Genomic DNA, 20,502 nt, shown 5'->3' with positions numbered 1-20,502 from the left:
CTCCCACAGCGATTTCTTTGCCAGAATGAGCCCATCTGACCCTGTTCAGGGCTGGGTTACCCTGCACTGTGACGCTGGCGGTGGGGACCTGAAACAATAACAGCAATCAGGAGTGTACTTGCACGCTAAACCATGTGAAGGCACAGGATCTGATATGGTTAAAAAGGTCAAAATCAAGATATGAGTATCTCGTCTACAGTAAAGTTGGTAACAGCACACAGCTGCTCTTCTGAGAAATGTCTATTAATATTACCTCTGTGTCATTGTTGAGGTTCCACAGGTCGAGATGACCGACTCCGTCCACGCAAGCAAACAGAGCAGGGTGAGTCGGGGACCACATGACATCATACACGTAATCCGAGTTATCCTCGAATGAGTACAGCGGCTTATTGTTCTGCAGGGGGGGGGGGACAGCTTCATTCAAAAAGGTTTCCAGTTTTAAATGTATAAATATCCATCTACACACTAATGCAACTCAGTGATGTTTTAAACTGTTAAAACGCACTGGCTTATGTTACTTAGCAAAGCCACTCAACATTATCACAAACTGCAGTGTGAAAGATCAAACATTACAAAGGTTTGTGTTTCAAAAGAAGTGTATGGTTATGTTCATACAGGACACACAATAAGACACTGAACCCCAAGTTGCTCTGCAATGAGTCCATTAGAGTGTGAATTTTAAAAAGTGCTTGTGTGAATGGGTGAGTTTGAGTGCTCAAGTAGAAAAGTGCTCTATAAGAACCAGTCCATTTACAATACTGCTAAAAAAATGCTTAAAGGTCACTTAGAAATGTTGTAAATGACAATTAATGATTAATGAAATCAATCAGAAGTAATTTATGATTTGTAATGGAATATGTATGCAGGCCCAATTCCAGCGACCATCATCTATGTTTTTCCTAATGGGACACTGTGTTACCTAATGCAGCTTTATCATCATGTTAAAAGGCTAATTGATCATTAGAAAAAAGCCCTTTCCAATTATGTTAGCACAGCTGAAAACTGTTGTGCTGATTAAAGAAGTAATAAATTTGGCTACTTGAGTATCTGGAACATCAGCCTCTGTGGGTTCATTGTAGTCTTTAAATTTGGGGGGGGGAAGAAAAAATAAATAAAATCAGAGTAAAATTTTTCCAAGAAAAACAAAACAAAAAAGTTATTTCATGATTAGATTTGCAGTGAACAGATTTCAATCATCTGTTCTATTCGACTCAAAGAATAGCACAAACCTCTAACCAGAATAAAATCAACAAGACTGAGACGCTCTCCCATAACAGACCAAGAAGAGACGCAGTCTCTAGTTTGAAAAACAAAAGTCTCACAAGCCTCAAGGGCACCCACAAAACACCCGATTCTACCTCGACACTGAAGTGATGACACCAGGATGGTGGGCTTCTAGACAGAGTTACTGAACACAAGGGAAAGATTAAGATGGGCGAAAGAAAACAAGAGCGGCAAAAAAGTGCAGAGGGATCCAAATTTGAGGAGACAAAGAAGAACATTTGACAGACGTAGAACAAACAAAAAGATAATCATTTGTCAAACTGATGGAGGGAACGTGAAAGGCCGCCTCTGTGCGATGTACTCTTTTTAATCATAGAGTATAAAAATAAAAGCAGTCAGCTGATATCCCAGTCTGTAATGGAACGGCTGGGCAGAATCGTTGGATCTCAAACCCACTCATCTGTTGTGGGAACAGAATGACCGTATGGTTTGTAAGAAGTGTCCAGTGTGGGAGGTGAAATGTCTACAGAACAAAAAAAAAAAAAAGCCATCGGGAATTCTGTAACTGCTGCAAATGGATGAAAAAGACTTGCTTTGGGATGGGATGCAATGGGGACAGCCTGTTATGTCAGAACAGAGCTTTTACAGTTTGCCTGGCTTAAACTGGCCCTCTGGGAGCTGACTGCACAGGAGAGTGGGCCCAGAGGAGGTTCGCTAAGTCCCAGCCACCAAACACTCGCCATTGAGCCTCCCCATCCCTGGGTGTTGCTCCACAGTGGGGCCCCAGTAACCCTCGCTTGGGCAGGGCATCATATCGTTCCTGTTCTCTTCAACGGGGGTTTCTGAATCACTCTTCATCTGGCCCCTCACTTAACGCTGAAATTGCCCCAGGGGACCCCACCGGGGAAGGCTGCCGCTGACAACCGAGCTTCTGGGATCACAAACCCCATCCACGTCTATAAGCCGGCGATGCACGAAGGGGCCAGATGAAAAGAGGCTGTCTCCCAAAAGAGCTAGAGGAGGTGGCCGTGTATGTGTCTATTCATTGCCAAATAAAGACAACAGAGCGCAGGCAGGTGAGACTTTCACTTTGACAACACTTCTTATGAATTTTCATTACATGCCCTTTTCTCTCATTGTCTCTTATTTTTTTTCAGTCTCCCGAGTTCAGTTCAAGAGTGTTCTGTATTATTCATTGTGATGTACAGTCAAGATGTCAAAAGTGAAAAATTTCCACTGCCACCACTAATGCATTATATCAAATGTTTTTAAAAAAAAATCCTATATGTAAAAATGCAGGGTAACAACTCTCGTTTACCACAACAACTACAGATAAAAAAAAAAAAAGTAATCCATTTTTATATAAACATTTTTAAAATAAACATTAGAGCCTAACAGTCTGAGCCGACCTGTTGCTGTGGAAACCAAACTGTGGCAAATAGGAGGTGAAAAAATTAATTATTTTGGCTAAACGGAGTCTGGTATTGACTGCTGTATCAGGACATCTGTCTACAAATTCAATCAATAGCCTTTTAACAGAAGTCTGTGACTTAAAAATCAACCTTAAAAGAATCATTAGTCCCACCTTACGGCTGAAAGTGAACAATAACTGGATTATAGTGAAGCCCAGAGAGGCACAGAAAGGGAGGAAACTTTTCCCTATGCAGAGATGGGCCAAATAAATGAATCATGGCCTTTAAAATACATCCTAGAGCTCAAGTCATACCTTGGTGCTCCACAGCTTGACAGTCCAGTCGAAAGACGAGGTAACAAACAGGTGAGAGAAGTCCAGTGGCCCAGCAGCTGTGTGGCAGTGGAGCCCCGTGATGGGGCCGTGGTGTCCCTCAAACATCTCGCTAATGCCTGCTTTGCTGTGGAGCACACAGATAAATATGGGTAAATATGCTTAAACTGACCACAAAGAATTAAATTTTACCTTCAGATCTAATGTCTGAATACACATTTATGTGCACTGTAGAAACTTTAGGAAAAAAGAAACAACAAAAATGCACAAAACTGCTGGTTGTTACCATTTACGCAATGCATTAAGCAAGTAAGTAAGCGACAGGCACAGATGGACCTCTGCTGGACGTATTCACAGTAATCATTTACTTGTATCATGTAATTACCAGCAGGGAGGCAAAAGTGACTGCATCCCTTCAACCACATGTTGCAGAGCTGTTACCCAACTGAGACTCTGATAATTAATGTAGAGAGGTAAATACTCAGCATGAGTGATGCTTATGCATTATTAACTGCGATGAGAGTATCATACCATTGTAAATGATGTGGAAAATTATTCCCCCGATTACAGAGGTGATTCTGCAGTGCAAAACCTCGCAGCTATCACCTCTCTGTGGTCTCCAGGCATACTACATTTGGCTGACACGCTGCTCACTGGCAGCTCTGATTTAAGCCACATTTCTCTGCCGAGGACCATCCTAGATGAAGATCCCCAGTCTCCTAAATGAGAACATTGTGGGATGAAGTGCAGTTTTAATTCTCCCAGGGATGACCGACTGTAAACAAACTCTCTCACCCAGAGAAACATACTGAGGGAAAAAAATTAAATAAAAATAAAAGAACAGGGGGGGAAAAAATGATTTGTTTCCCCTGCATGTGTGCCCTGTTTATGTTGAACGACCTTTACAAACACAACTGACAAGCGGAAAAGAAAAACAGGATGACTGGGCAGGAGTGAAACCTCAAACAGCAGGAGATCAAGTGTTGGATTTGCGTTGCACTGGGAAGTGAGTGGGCTATATTTATTTGACACACGGGTCTAGGTGGGCCTTACAAGTCGCCTCAGTTTCCTGCTGGTGTTCGGGAGGCGACACGGTGGGACTGCGGTTGCTTATGAACGCACCTTCCATGACGACATGACATGTAGACTGAGCCGTCCTCGCTGCCCACTACGAAATTGTTGACATCTCCAAGAGGGAAAGACATAGAGGTGACAGCTACAGCTTTGGACTGCTTGAACACCAGCTCCATGCTGTCCTGTGGAGGGGAGGAAACATGGAACAACATCTATAACAAGCTCCCCTCCCAGGCTTTAAGTTAACACACACTCTGCCAAGCAAAACCTATAAAAATCACCCGACAGTTTATTAATGTGTAATCTAAATTCGACTAGTGCTTTATATAAAAATAAAAAAAAATCAGTTTGACAGCGAGGGCTTGGCAGCAGAGATGAAATGACACAGCTAGCAAGAATCATTTCCTTCAAAGTGAAAAATGAGCTGCAGAAAAAAATAAGAGTAAAGTCGAAGGAAATACCAAACTGGAATGTGAAAAGGAAAGAGTCCAGCCAAAATGTCTGACATGTAGCACGAATGCAAAGGACAGGAAGCATGTGGGCGATGTGAAAGAAGAAAAAGAGAGGAAAACAACAGAAAATATATTGTCTTTGCTAAAGTCTGATGCATTATCATTATAAAAACTTATTTTTATGGTTAATACTTTAACTTCTTTACAGCAGAGCACACATTCAGCGTCTGCCCTGTGTTATATGTTACCTGAGGCTGAGAGAGCATGTCCAGACTCCAGGAGCACATCTTGCCATCAGTAGAGATGCTGATGAGGTTGTGGGCATTCTGGGTGCCGACCACATTCACGCAATATACCGGGTGCTGCGAAGACAGTGACGGGGAAATTTTACCTTTTAGCTAAATATAAATGAAGTATACGCCCACTGTGTCAGACCTTTACTGTACCGTATGTGCTGCTGCTGACAGGGGAGTCCTCTGCACAGGGGTCCTCTTGTTGCTCCTGTTGTCCCACAGCACAATCTGCCCCGAGTAGGTGCCTCCCACCACAACGTTGGGGTGGAACTTGGCAAACGCCGCTGACATAACAGCAGACTGTCACAATGAAAGGGTGCAAGAAGGGTTGGGCAAGGAAAAATGAAATAGAGATTTATATTGAGACAGCCGCAGCTAACAATGGAAGCTCAGAGACAGTTTACAAAGATACCGTGAATGTTGAGGGATCGGCTGTTAAACTAAGGTGACCGGGCTTTTGCCAACGTAGCCTCTAAAGCGTGGAGCAGTCCAACTGGAGTCACATCACTACTGAAGAGTTTACCTGAAATACTCTTATCAGAACATCTTTATAATTTTTTTTAAATTTTATAAAATGTTTTATTCTGAGAAGCAGTTTGTAACTTTAAGAGAAGTGCTACATATGAAGTATAACATTTTTTTTAATGTATTCAATTTTTTCCCCATTGCAATTTCCTACCCATTTATCCAGTTTCAACTTGTGGAGGCGGGCTGGAGACTTTCCGAACTGTCGTGGGATAAAAAGCAGGGTACCAGAGAGACAGACAGCAATTCTCCAATTAGAATTACCAATTAATCTATCAAATATGTCTCAGGGCTGTGGAACAAAGCTGGAATACCTGGATGGAAGCCATGCACATACAGGAAGAGCTGATCATGGCGTCTGGTCAGCTTGTAGATTTAAACTCAGGACTTTCCTGCTGTGAGGCGATGATGCTAACCGCTGCACCACTGTGTAGCTAATGTTATTAATTTTAGCCCAGTCTTAATTTGCCTCTTTCGCTTAAAAAATAAGTCTAAACAGTCAACCACTTTCCAAGATAACAAGCGGCAACACTACTGTTATTTCAGAAAACAGTGACACTATTGACCAAGGGCACCAAATGACCCCGAAAGAGGAAAAAATAGCTCATTATTTGAGGTTAGGTAACCGCACTGTGGAGCGAGTGATGAGAAGGGAAAGAGTTTTCATAGAGTAACAGGCCAATGGAAATCTACAGCAGTGAGGACATCATGCCACTTGTCGTTTCAAGGAAACTATCCCAAAACTGACGAGCTGAAAAGAAAATGGAAGTAACGAGCCCTGCAACATGAAGAGGGCACAGCAAGCATGCTGAGATTTTATGCTACTAGTTGATTTTTGCACTGCTGCTAATTTTGAATTCTTCCACACAAACATTTTTTGAGCTGTTTTAGCTAAAAAACTGATTTTTATTGAGAGCAAATGTAATTATTTCAAGCGATTTATTTGCTGAAATAGAAATACAAATTAAAGTCACAATAACTCCCATTTCCCACTGATGTTCTCAACCACAAGTCAAACCTATGTGGGGCTGTAAAAAACTGCAAAGATTTGCATCAGTAGCACTTAAAATCTCCAAAGATGCAATAATATGGACATGGAAAACACAGACTTCAATCTGCAGCTTTTTCCTCTTCTGCGTCATCTTGCATGTTCCCTCTTTATTAAAGTACAACTAAACACATCTTGCATAACTCGAGCCTCAGTTCTCACAGTGTAAATAAACAGACCTCAAGGCTGGCCGATAAGATCAGTATATATTTTTGGATTATGGTTTAGGTGGACTACACACACTCATCACCCCACCTATAACATTTTTTTCCCCAGAAAGTCACCCTGGCAAAACTTTTAATGCATAGATAAACTGACTTGGAGGCAAAAAGAAAACTATGTTAACACTTCTGTTCAGTTTTACTCATCTGAGCAACACGCCTCCATTTACATCCGCTATGGAGGCCAAAACATGTGGTTCTACTCAACTTGTCTTGGTGAAGGAGCCTCAGGGCAAGCATTGTAATAAGGCTGGGCAGAGCGGAGGAGCTCAACTGGTCTCCCAGCTAGCTTGTCTGAACACAGGGCCCTTGTTTAGATGCACACGATAACCAGCCCTGCCCCACACGCTTAATCCTGCTGCGGTGCTCAGATTCCATCCGACTCCACAGGTCTTCACAGGCGCCTCATGAACATGTGTTTGTGCATAGATGTGGTGGAGGTGGATGCCAGTACTGTGAACTCACAATGTGGATGAGGGTAGGGGGGGTATGGGAGCAGAGGAGGAGGCAGGGAGCCTGACAGGATGGCTGGCCGTGTTCCATGTTTGTCATGGAAGAAGCCATCCGTGAGGGTGCTGGGTTATGTTAGTAAAAGGACAGGAAAGTTAAAGTTGCTTTTAGTACCTGACAGTGGAAGACGTACTCCGGTGTAGTTTTCTTGTACTTCATGTTCCACACCAAAGCCACACCGTCTGGCTCATGAGGAGCATCCTCATTGTTGTTGTATGAAGCAACCAGCAGTTCAGGATACTGGAGACAGACCAAAAAAAAAAAAAAAATCAGACTGAATGAATGTCAGAGGGAGGCAGGCAGACATGCCCCCCAGGCTTGGCTCCAAGTGGAAAAGCTTTGCCTGCCCCGAGTGCTGCTGCTGAATGCCTTCGAGAATGACTAACCCTTTCCTCCAAGATTTATGGCTCATTTAACTCACCCTACCCCCCGAAGAACGTTGGTAAATGATGTTTTTATTCCTTTGCATAATTTTAACTAAAAGCTACAGTTCTGCAAGGGCTCAAAAGAACACGGAAGCAGACTCAGCAGCTCAGTAATGATCTCATAAAACACAAACCCATCCCAGTGCATTTCAAAAAACACAGACTGCAGAAACACTATCCAGATGTTGACAAACGATTAACCTCTGCTGCTTTTAATACTTAAATTTAAGTACAGTGGATGCATCACTTTACATCACAAGGGTGTGGATACTGCTCTGAGCAAGAAAATACAGTGAACAAAGAGTTGGTGTTCAATCACTGTCACAAGTCATTGCACAATAATGCATTAAATGACCTTAGACACCAGAGGAAACAAATCATTACGGCCTCCGACTAAGTGACAATTTGTATGGGACGTAACTTACTTTTCCTGAGGGAGCTGAGGCTGAAAGAACATGCTGTCAAACTCAAGCTATGTAATCATAAAGCATTATGGCTGTGCAAATCTAAGTAGTTTAAACAGGCAATTACAAAACAATTATGCTCTTAGCAGAATTCCAGCACAAAGACACAAGGATTAGGATTAGCAGATGATCCATGACTGTCTCTCTGAGTTGATGTATTAAAATGCTGGTTTTAGGGCCAAACTTTTAATACCTGTCGGCCAATACTGACCATATATGAAAATCTTTAAGGGTTTTTTATTATACTGTCTGCAGAACACCAAAGTATGGATCAAAACTGAGCATAATCAAGCAGTAGCTTCAATGGTGAGTGGCCAACGTGTTTGTGAAAGTTAATACTTAATGATTTCAATATGACTGCAAACATAACGTCTGTAACGTCCACTATCAGCCAGGCTCTAGTTGGCTTCACCATGAAAACTTTGTTAAGAAAAATGACCTGGGGTGACCAGTCCAGGCAGGTGACAACACGATGTTTGGACCAGCGCTCATCCACGAACTGCCTGTTAAGCGAGAGCTTTGCCCCGGCCTGGATTTCACTGCGGAAAAACAAAGCACCAAAAATCAATAAAAAGCACTTCTTCAAAAACCAATTACAAGTTTTAAAAACACTAGCTGCTCAAGAATTACCCCTCTTTCTCTTCAAGGTCACGGCCACTGTAGTCAAAGAAGAGGTCCACGTGCTCGGATAGAGCCCGCTCGATAATGCGAGTGCTGTGGTCGAAGAAATCTGCAAACTCCTCCGAGTGCAGGATCTGGAGTTTTTCCTCCTCTGTCAGCTCGTGAGGGGGTGCTAAATGGAGAAACAAAAACACAGTGAAATGTCGTGAAGATCCCTGGTGCTAGTAGCCATTATTTTATGCAATCTGATCCCCTCAATTATATAGATAATCTGTAACAATTACATATTTTAAGTGTTAACTAAACTGCCTCAATTTCAGCAGAGAATCTCAATTATCATTTCTGCAGTACCTTCCTCCTCCTCCTTTTTCTGGTCCTCTTTCTCAGCTTGAGTCTCAACTACTTGCTGAGGTGGAGCACTTTCTTCCTCTTCTTCTTCCTCTGTTGATGAAAAAGATACCCGTATTAAACATTAGAAAACAACTCTCAATCAACATAACCTGTGTAAGTAGTAAACGAGTATGTTTATGATCATCATTTCCTCGGAATTTTCAAATGCTAAAAGGTATAAAAATCAAACAACAAATAAACAACTTTAACAAAATGAATGAGTATGCTTCCAAACACAGACATTTCATACCTTTTGGTCACTACATTTTCCACATTCATTATTTTTCTCTTTCAAGAAAAGCTCCACCCAGTGATTACTGGCACAGCAATAGACTGATTTTGTATCTCTCCCTTGCATTTGTTTGGTTTGTCAGCACAATGTCTCCTTTCAAAAAGAACTTGCCTCTGTAAAGCGGGGAAGTTTGTCATTTGTATTAAAGGGACACAGCGCAGCGGGTGTCTTGTTGTCATAGGGACCCCTGTCTTTCCCAACTGTTAATGAGACCCTAACCATTCAATAGACAGTCTAGCTGTCAGTGTAGCTGTTTCCTCTGTGTCCCACTAGTAGGTTGCCCCCTTCTAGGCCACGGGGCAGAGGTTGTGGAGCAGCTGCCCAGGCCCGTCCCATTGGACTAGCCAGATGACGGCATGGTGCAAAAGCAGATGGTGATGCTGGGATTGTCTTGTGCTCTTCAGAGGTGGCATGGGGATGGCACAGAGGTTTTCCGCATGGCTGCCCCGAGACAAGCTTCTCCCTGAACGGCAAGCCTGTGCAATTACCATCCTAGCAGGAGGTCCTGCAACTCCTATTCAACCTCAGAGAATGTACGACAAAATACAGGCCACACCAGCTGGCAAACTGCACACCGGCTCTACCTCAAAGAAGATGAACACATCTTTTTCAAACACAATTCCTAGAGACACTATATAGACTATGCTTAAAAAAATAATAGCAGAAGGACAAAACAGATTCATGAGGAAAGTGGAAATACTCGCCTGGTTCCTACAGGCGTTTATCTTTGTATGAACCTTACAGTTAATCTAAGATGACAGCACCACACGCCAGAGTTTCCTTCCTACTGAGATAATCTAAATGATAATGTCATCTGTCACTTTGTCCATAAAATGATTTATCCCCTTTCTCAGATGGAGGTTTGGGGGATGAAGGTTACCGGGTGCACTGATGAGTTTACAGAACTGGGTTGATGACACAAGCCATTTCAATGTGCGGCCATACTCTGCAACCAACAGGAGAAGGTTAAAATCTTTCCTTTCAAGGGCCTCAATCAGGCTTAAAGGAAAACAGTAATCACTGTCTTTCAGCTAGTCCCGGCCGTGCTCGTCAGCCCTTTCCCTGGTGAGGCAGCCAGAGCAATCAACCTGCCAGGCATTAGGAGCGGACAGACAATCTGAAAATAAAGGGTATAATGCACCTGCCAGCCAAAATGGCCATTTTGAGAAAAGCTAGTGATCCTGGTGACCCCACTGGGGATGTGCGTGTGTGTGGGGTGGGTGGGTGGGGGGGAATAGCAAGGGTGGGTGGGTTGCATTTAACAGAATTCACACGGATCAGCAATGTCCCATACGCTGGCACCTCCTCTCAAAGCTGCAAAGCAGGTCCAATTACGGCTTTTGTACCACTTAAGACATAAAAGCTTTTTTTTGTATGTAGTGGTGGTGGGGGAGTAATCACAAGTCTTCCTCAATAGACAATATATTAATGCAAACATGGCGTGTGGCCAGTGGTGAGCAACTACAAAACTAAATGACCTTGCAGGTGGCATCCGCGTTCTATACGCACAGACACACCAAGGCTGTGACTTCAGCATGTGCAACATGAAGCCCAATAATGAAACCATAGAAGACAAATTTCCACCAATTCACACGTACATCTGAACTATCATTTCTTGTATGCTGAAATAGACCTCTTCTAGTACCAGCGTACAAAAAGCCTTTCCAAAGTGTGTAGTTGCATCTAGTAGTGCAGCAAATAAAAACATCAGCAAACCCTATTACATGAACAATAACAAAAAACAAATTGCATAGGTGCTGAAATCATACACAGAAAAAAAAGGGGAGAATATTCTCAATTTTTTTATTCCAAATGATTAGCTACTGTATGAGAGAAGGATACAACAGATATTTAAGGGTACTAATCATCAAGTGCATAAAAGCTGACCACAATTACAAGTGGCACTTCAAACAAGAAGACCATTAAGGGCTTTTGTGATTAAAAGTTTTGACCTGCCTCTGAATTCATCGTGATTAAAACAATCACATTCAATTAAATATTAGATTTACTAAACTGCTCTGCATACTTATATTCCTGACGAGCCTTTTTGAAATGCTGTACTAGACGAACCAGTCCAGCCCTCCCCCTCCACCCCACACGTACTCCCAAACCTCCAACCTTCCACAATATCTTATGCCATAATTACAGCCTCTTGTTGAGGAGTGCATACTGATGCTGCATATTACCTACTAGTGCAATCTGGGAATCGTGCAGCGGTGGCATATTCGACAATCTAATGGCTTAAACTAACAAATTTTCTGAAGCTACCTACAGATGGAAAAAATTAATCTCCAATGCACTGAATGTGGGGCAGGCAGTGCTTTTAAAAATAATGTGGGTTTTTTTATTAGGCAGAAAAAAACATTGTATAATTTCTATGTCCTTTCCACTTTGTCTATGTGCACTTGGTTTTTTTTTAGGCTTTTGCCAGGTAGTTTGGCTCAAGCATTTTGTGGAGAGCTCGCCACTGTTCTTCAGTGTGTCACTGCTTTCTCATGTAATCTCAGACTGACCCCACGATGCTGAAATCAGCTCTCTGTGGGTGCCTGATCAGCTGCATGGCTCGTTGTCATAGACGACAGAGCCGTGTAGCTGTGTGTTTGGGGTGGCTATGATGTAGAAATATGCATGTGGGAGCCAAACAGATGTTTTCCTGAAGGTACTGTGTAATGAATAAAAATCTCAACAGCTAATATGCCTTGAAACATTTGCACAGTGCTGTTCACTGTTTAATTCCCAAAAGCTGGGATTAATTATAAGAAGACAGTACATTTTCTTCTTCGGCTGCCCTCTTTAGAGCTCCCCACCGAGGATCACCTGCCTCTATTTCACCCTATCCTTTGCATCCTTGTCTTCCTTCACTATATCCAAGAACCCTCTCTCTGGGCTTCCACTTTTCCACCAGCCTGGCAGCTCCATCATCAACATCCTTTGTCCTACATATCCACTATGCCTCCTGTGCACATGTCGCTAAAATGCTGAGTCTGAGCTGTCCCTCTGATCTACTCCCTCACATACTGACCCTCCTGGTCACTCCCAACAGAATTAATAAGAAAAGGAAATCAAATATTTAAAAAATGGAAGTGATCCTTATACGAGCACAGATATCAAGAGTTTTTTCATACACCAAGAAAACGAGTATCCAGTTGTTCTTGAGTGATATACTATTCTCATTTCCAACTATTTTAAAATGTGGATGGCTTCTCCTGGACTGCTCAGAGGACATTCTATGTGCCAATGGGGCAGGTGATCTTAAAATCTTTTACTCCTTTTTCCGAGGTGTCTCACTGACACTGTGGGAACCCTCAGTTTGGAGCAGCCAGGGCATGGCAGCCGCTACCCTCTAATGCCACCGCCTGCTGACCTTGAGAGTGCTGCGGCGTTGCTTCCTTTTGACAACATGATAAATCGCTCAATCAGAAACCAGGCCTGACGCCACCCCACACATCAGAAATGCGCCAAGGGGAGCAAGCTGGGAAGGGGATGCCGTCTCATCGAGTGCCAGAAGTGATGGTGTGAAAATGCACAATGTCACTGAGTGTGTTTTGTTATGTGCCTGCTCGGTGAAGGGAGAAGACAGGGAAGCGAGGGAGTTGATGAAATGATTACATAGTGGCAGAGAGGGGAAGGGGGGCCCCAGTGTTGAACAGCTGGCAGAAACCATCGTTGTTTAACACAGTTTTACAATGCCCAGTAGAGTCCAGCGTAAAGAGCGATGAGGAACACTGGGATGCTCTTCGTCCTTCACTAGTTCCGCTTGTAGTTTTCCACAAAAATCACACAATTTTATCTTACTCGAGCTGCATGCCACCTCAGAATTTTCTACACGTCACCTGATTAGACCACACAACCGACACTCGGTACACTTTTAAAATCCTAACCAGGCTTTCAGGGATGCTTAAAACACATGTTAGCTGGTGCAAATCATTTGAGAAATCAGCTTAAAAAAAAGAAAGAAAAAACAAGATAGTGGCTATGAGTGACGGTACAAAACAACTATCCTAATCAGGATTTCAGTCGAGCATATTACTCACCATCAGTCATTAGAAAAATCAACCGAGAACAAGAAGCATGACCAAAAACATTGCATATTTGATGGAACATGTGCTCACCATGTGAATTTTAGTAAAAAACCCAAATATTCTCTTCGTCCAACCACATGAAAGCTTTGCTGCAGCAATTACATACATATTGACACGCTTCAGAGAGAATGAGCCGTCCTATGCACAGCATTTCATATCTTCCCTTCCAATCTCATTTCTCCTTCCTGTCACAGGCTTTCTCATCCTGCTCATTAATTATACCAAAGCAGCATTGGCTGGAAGGTTCAGAGGAGCAGAGCTTGTCAGAATCTAATCCCTGCCCTAACTTCTTATGTTTCCTGGGCCTCATTTTTCCTTTTCTTTCATCTCAGTAAAATCAAATCTCTTGCACTTGTTCACTTCTGCTCTCAGAGAGACCCTGTTAAGAAGAATGATATGATATAATCCATGCAGGCACGCAGTTATGTACATGCGCACACATTTGACTGCGTTTTTCAACATTAACCTATAACACTTCATGAGTCACCTTCTTTCGCCTGAGTAATGGTCTGGGTCTCTTTCGTGTAGGACACAATTTCACGTGGTGGGAAGTCCACTTGTGTAACTTTGGCCATCCCCAGTTTTGGAGTTACACGCCTAAAAGGAAAGAACAACTCAAGTTTTGCACAAAATCGCAGTGAAAGAGACAGTAAAGACAAAAACATACAACACAGTGCTACATCTATAACCACTCTCACCTCCTTGCAAGTGGGATCTTTTGCTGATTAAAGTGAGTAAATTAGTCGTTTATGGGATTGCAACGACTTCATATTAGTTTTTAAAACTATGTAAATAATTAAAAGGTTTTGTCTCACCATTCCTGCATGCATCCCTACATGGTTTTCCTGATCTGTCTTAACTGAATAATGACTTTGAAAGACAAAGTAATCATGCCATAGATTGAGAGAAGGGAAAATGACCAGGAAAGGAGAGAAGAGAGTGTCCAGTACCCCAGCTCAGAATCAGAGTGAAGTTGAAGAGTGGACGGGTCAGAGTCCCAATGCAGATTCCTGGTTAGTGTCACAGCAACAAGGCAGCATTAGTGAGAGAGAAACAGGCGAGCACAAATGAGGAGAGGAAATAAAGTTAGCATTATGGCACATAACAAACATGCTGATTGAATCCTAGGTCACAATTAAAATCATTCTGCATATCCAAACACCCAAAAAATGAGTTTTCTTTATTACAAATTAAGCTTGAATCTGTTTACATAAACCCAGAGATGGAAAAATGTATCTGCTTAAAATGCATGGGCACACAGACCCTGTGTGCGATGGCACAGGGTGTAATGTTCAGGCCAAACTGTGTCACACCAAAGCACTGAGTGCTGTGCCGACAGAGGGGGGGGGGGGGGGGGGGGGGGAGAGAGAGAACCCTCAGGGAGAAAACATGACCTCCATGTGTGTAGGAAATGGCCATGCTGGTGAGGGAAATGAGTCAACACGTAGGGGGAACAACTCACTGGGTCTGATGGGACACTGGGGGAGCTTGAGTTTCAGCACTGGGAAGGGGCTCTAATTAGGGGTTAAGAAGTCCCCCAGGCGTCACAGCAGCCTGCTGCTTTATTGTTAATTTAGGATTGTTCTAATTCGATGGCACACAAATGAAATAAACATGCACTCAGTTGGCAGGAATTCGTCATCGTTCACTGTAATGATGTAGGACTTTGTAAAATGTTTTAACTCAGCTGCTGTTAATGCAATTGTGCTTAACAGGTATTCATAAGCTTTGTTTATAGAGTTTGAAAGTAATGCCAAGCATAAGAAAGCAGAACAGACAAGCTTCTTTATGTTGTTTTCAAAATGCTTCACAACTAATTTGCTGCAAAACAGTTCTGCAATTTAAGCTGTGACAAAGACACTGGAAACATACATTGCAGATATAAGCATAACAGTTAAAAAGAATGCTGAAGTAAAAAGCAAGGTAGAATCAACAAAGTACCAAGCATTTGATTATTATTCCTCAGGTAGAAACAGTTTTGGCCTTTCCCCCCCCTGAAATAGGGACGTCTGCACTGTTTATGCACTTGTCAAGTACTGTACAAGTGCAGATTGTGAGACAATGTGTGTACCTGGGTCCCACAGCTCCATCAGAGTCCTGGCTCCCTGCATCACTCGGTGTGCCCGCAGATTTGGCAGTTGGAGAAATGGGAGGAGGGACTACACAGGCAGACAGACAGTAATCATCAGTAAACTGTTTATAGCAGTACAATACAATATAAATGTCTCTGTGTAAAGCAAGAAAAATGCACAAATCTAAATAATAAACGTAAACTCTTGCAAGCTCAAGCCATGTTGGGAAAGGAGATTTCAGCACAATTGTACTGTCTTCATCAATTAAATCATATGCAAGACAAAAAAAATACAATTAAAAACTAGCAGTATCAAAAATACAACCATGATTGTTTTGAATGTCTTACTTGGGTCCGTCTGCAAACTCTGATAGATTTTTATATGGATCTCTTCTGCCATCTGCTGTTAGCAATATGACCATGCTCTAAAAACCACTGTGTGTATACTAGTATATTTTTGGAAATGTTTCATTTTTATCCATCCTTCCACTTATTATCATCATCATCATCATCTAGTGAGGCTCATGTTTGACAAGCTATTTACACAAACTCATCATAGTAATAATATCATGATTAGCCTCATCTTCCAGGCAACTGGATTTAGTTTTGCCACAATTTTCATAGTCACAGCTCAGAAAATGTCTAATATAAAGCTACAAAAGAACAGTGACACATTTGTGTTACTTCAGATCTGTACTCCAGCATATTTGATACGAAATAACTGTAATGGCCACCACATGAAAATGAGACTATTATGGTGGCGTTTTCTCGCATCCATCAGCATCGAGAAGTATAACATTTCTTTCTTATTTTTAAAACGTTAATCCAATTTTAGGAGTCAGCACAACCATTACAGACAAAAATGAATGAAATGTTTATTAAGTAGTCCAAAGTATGCTGCATCTATGCACAAAATCAAGTGATTTAATATGACTATTAATGAAGATTGCAGTGCTTAGAAACTGAAATTTTATATCATTTATTTATTACCCCAAATATTCTGGTGTGAGTGATGTGGAATGAAAAAAGCTGATTTCTGCACTGCTCATCCATGAACATGAACACCCAGACACCAATGTCAAAACATAGTTCTAGTACAATGACCCAACTGTATGTGTATGCAAACTAGATTCATTTTTTTATCCAGCGATGCACTGGGGGTTTGAGCTCAGTTAGATATGCATGTATTTTCCTAAGGGTGTACAGTTAAAAAGTAGGTATCATAATAGAGCTCTATGTAAAATAAAACATACCAACTGTAACATCTGTGGTTATGCCCACGCTCTGTAGAAGAGCCTCAGCTTCACGTCTTTTCTTCTCCAGGTCAGAGTCATCCTGAGGAAGTACGACCTCTTTCAGTTCCGCCTAGAAATAAAAACAAACAAACATAAAAACACCAATGATAACAATATTAAATTGACTGGATCTCAGGCAATACAGTAAAGCATCCAGTCTCTTCTGCTTAACCAGTTCAGTGCCAAAGTGGGCTAAAGCCGAGCTGTCATAGACTGAGAGGAGGGGTACACTCTGGACAGGTTGCCAGTCTATCACAGGACTACACAACACATTAATATTGATTTATGACTTTTTTAGTGATTCACAGCTATGAGGAAGCCCATTCTCTAAATTAAAAATTAGTACTTAATTGTTTTATGATGCACTCTGTGCAAGAATCTTATTACTGCCAAAGGATATGACAAGTGCAGCAAAGAGCTGATCTGCAGGAACACCAGCAAGGATACATAACATTAATTTGGGGTGACTCTGTGGAGAGAAGGTGATCCACTAATTTTAAGGTCAGTGACTCGATCCCTGAGCTCCTTCAGCCTACATGTCAAAGGGTCTTTGGGCAAGATGTTTAATTCTAAACTTTTCTTCAGTGTGTGATTGAGAAAGAGCTGGAGGAACAGAATAAAGTGGTGTATGCTTGTATGTTTGTAGGCTATCAAATGCTAGGAGAGATATTTTGGAGAAGAAGAAACCGAAAAGATGGATGCTATTAAATACGTCTGAACACAGAGCAAACTAGATTTTGTACATCTCCATCATTTAAGAGAAAGGCACTGCTGATGTCTGTCATTTTACCATTTCCAGGCCGAATTGCAAGACGAAAAGGTCTGAGGTTTGCTTTTCCTCGTGTGCACACAAAGCTACTGTATTTTAATGTGTCAAGATAAGATTGTTATGACCTAGTGTTTGGCTTCTTAGCCAGAAATGTAGCACTGAGCATACGTGGACAGTGGGACAGTGTATTTACCCTTACTTAAAACAGCGACAGGTTGGTTAAGAGCACATATCTTACAAAATAAAGCTGCAGTCATGATACAGTGTTGTTTTACTTTCACCCAATCTGTGTTTCACTGAGAGGTTTTGCTCCATGACATAAGCCTTGCGACCAGGAAGTAAATGTTCTAAGTAAGAACTCATGTAAACTGGAGAATTTGGGGAAAATCCTCCTTAAAGGACAAACCTGGAGAACAAAACAACTTTCCTTTCCCATTCAATAATCTGTAGCCTTCATACCACAAAGAAATACAGCTATTATGGATAGGATGGATTATATGTTCAAAGGATGTGGAGGAAATAATCACACTAAAAGTAGCAACATGCAAATATCAATTAAGAAGAAGAGTTCTATATTGTCAGAACAGTATGAAACAGTCAAAACAGGAAATAATCAAATGATCTACACGTGCTTTTAAATTACAGTGGAATATCGGATTATTTTTTTATTCCAATCACATTATAGAAGTTCAAAAAACATTATGTAATATAGCCAAGAATGGCTGGAGAGGGAGACTGACAAAAGGCATCAATATAGCTATCTACCAAAACACAGCTACTCTGCTAGAAGAAAATGCATACTGTACACTAGCCACCTCATATTGTTTTATCACATTAGGCCCAACTTGAGCTTGTTAATGCAATCTACTTACTATCAGTCAGTTGAGAAAAATCAATCCATGAAAAACATTTTACTTTTCTGTCTTACTTTTGCCATTCAAAACAAATGGTGTGGAATTTATTATCTATATAAACGCAGAAACCCTTAATACCTGCAGGGTTACATTTGGATTAGAAATTAAAAACATTATCACTAATGGAACAGGGTTGCTTATCTTAATATAAATACCTTTCTCACCTACCTTTCTCAGAAGAACCTTATCTCTTTGTCAAGGGCCTTGGGATGTGTTGTGTGTATTAACCACTTTCTCCTACTCTAAACTTCATATGCAAATGGCCAAATAAGTTTGACGATTAATGTGGACCATTGTAAATGCATGTGAACTAAATATTTACAAAACATTGTTAGCATACCTTCTTGCGCTCCTCTTCCTTCCTTCTCTTCTCCTCTCTGATTTGTGCTAAGCGTTGCTTCTTCCTTTCAAGCTCTGCTTTCAGCTCACTTTTGTCAGACATGATGCCAAAGCTGTATAAAAAGATACAGCTCTGTTATATTAAGTGTCGATTAAGATTAGTCTGAAATATAAAGTATTTATCAGCTAAAATTATAGCCAAAAAGTATCTGGACAAAGACACAATGTTTGTCATTTCAATATGTGACTGAAGTGCAGGCTTTCAGCTTTAATTCGTTTCACAGATTTAGCCAAATGCTGCAAAACTGATCAGACAGCAAGTTCACAGTGCAAATGAGAAGTGGGATACTGTTCAATGGTCACCTGCTCTCAGCCCAATAAAGCATGCTTTTTAGATACTGAAGACAGAGACCCACAAACAAGCAGTAAAGGTCTGGCAGAGCATGTCAAGAGAGGAAACAAAGCATTTGAAGATGTCCATGGGGTATTGACGTCATGCAGTTATTGGTTGTAAAGAATTAACAACAGTCCTGTTATGTCCGTTGGTCCCGTTTCTTCTGAGTCTCTGAAAATTAGGAGGACTCCGTAATAAAACGGCTGTAACTCCGAAAGAGTTCATGCAAATCTTTGGTTAAACCCCTCAAATTAAAGCTGAAAATCTGCCCTTCAAACACATCTCAGTCCTGTGATTAAAGTCTCCATGCGATTGGGTTTTGAATAATCAGGCAAAAATACAAAAACTGTTACTTTCCAAAGATTATTTATATATCAAAGCATCAGAAGTGCCCTAGTGGTCTCGCTGTGTTTACAGGGTGTCCTATACCATAACTGAAAGCCAAGCATCTCATAACAGCTTCAGGAGCCTCTCACGACATTTCCGACAGCTTGTATCGACCCAACCTCTCACTGACCGCACAATTAAACCGACCAGTGTTTCAGCCTCCCCCCTGGGTAATTGAGTTAAATGTGTTAGCCGTGTATTATTTCTTCGCTTCATGTAAAGACTGGCTGACCAGTCATTGTCATTAGCTAGCTAACAGAGAGCCCCACCCTAGAGTCCGTTCAACCTCCCACACCCGCTAACCTCACCTGGCCCGGTGTTACGTTATCCATGTAAGTTAGTTATTCCCGGTTCATATTAGCTTAATGTACCAATGAACTCAAAGCATTATGATGCTTTGTTTATTAGTTACACTGCAGTTTAAGGGAAACCCGCTAAGCAGCAAGGGCCTCGGCTATTGCTAACAGTAGCCTTCCGTGTTATTAGTAACTACTGTACTGGCATTACAGCGCTTTTCTCTTAATAAACAGCCACTACTATCTCCATTTATTATTTTTATATTTTTCTTGCTGACTTCAAGGCAATAGAATATTTCCCCCTAGAGATCAACCCAAAAATAACGGCTAGAGATACATCACTTTGATAGAAGCTAGTTAGAGCAGCTAGCTACAGCAGTTAACCGGACTCCGGTCTGCAGCGCTGTCACGCTGACCACACGGTGAATAAAGACAGTTCGCTTACGAACACAGACATACTTTTACAGCAATGTGAAGCTACGGTTATATTGATGGTGATGTGTAGAGAACTAACCTTACAGAAAGTTTTGGACCTGTCACCAAAAGGCTTTAATCAACACTGAGCCAAAACAATTGGGCTCTCGACCAAAGTACAGGTGCCGAGTAGAGCCAAAAAGAGCCGCTCCGCCTTGACGTGGCTGTGCTGCTGTCATTTCCAGGCCATGCCAAGCA

General features: G+C 41.7%; 1 protein-coding gene across 3 annotated transcripts in view; it reads right to left on the bottom strand.

Moving 5' to 3' along the window:
* The window catches only part of dync1i2a (dynein, cytoplasmic 1, intermediate chain 2a), a 21,751-nt gene extending 1,249 nt beyond the window's left edge, over positions 1–20,502 (bottom strand). Inside the window, exons 1-16 of one of the 3 annotated variants that reach the window (XM_080902251.1) lie at positions 20,345–20,502; positions 18,755–18,866; positions 16,690–16,801; positions 15,437–15,524; positions 14,316–14,375; positions 13,853–13,962; positions 8,953–9,042; positions 8,611–8,773; positions 8,420–8,519; positions 7,206–7,331; positions 4,941–5,087; positions 4,743–4,856; positions 4,091–4,224; positions 2,951–3,095; positions 254–394; positions 1–88 (exon numbers count right to left, since the gene is read on the bottom strand). The exon at positions 1–88 is cut by the window's left edge and continues 38 nt beyond it. In XM_080902251.1, the coding sequence (XP_080758377.1) occupies positions 1–88; positions 254–394; positions 2,951–3,095; positions 4,091–4,224; positions 4,743–4,856; positions 4,941–5,087; positions 7,206–7,331; positions 8,420–8,519; positions 8,611–8,773; positions 8,953–9,042; positions 13,853–13,962; positions 14,316–14,375; positions 15,437–15,524; positions 16,690–16,801; positions 18,755–18,856 (1,720 nt within the window). In that variant the 5' untranslated portion in view covers positions 18,857–18,866; positions 20,345–20,502. The remainder of the gene's footprint in view (positions 89–253; positions 395–2,950; positions 3,096–4,090; positions 4,225–4,742; positions 4,857–4,940; positions 5,088–7,205; positions 7,332–8,419; positions 8,520–8,610; positions 8,774–8,952; positions 9,043–13,852; positions 13,963–14,315; positions 14,376–15,436; positions 15,525–16,689; positions 16,802–18,754; positions 18,867–20,344) is intronic. The other 2 variants (XM_080902252.1, XM_080902253.1) reach the window with 2 other exon arrangements.

This window comes from Rhamphochromis sp. 'chilingali' (assembly GCF_963969265.1).
Source record: "Rhamphochromis sp. 'chilingali' genome assembly, chromosome: 14".
Classification (NCBI taxonomy): Eukaryota; Metazoa; Chordata; class Actinopteri; order Cichliformes; family Cichlidae; genus Rhamphochromis; species Rhamphochromis sp. 'chilingali'.
This window is presented reverse-complemented; position numbering and strand designations above follow the sequence as displayed.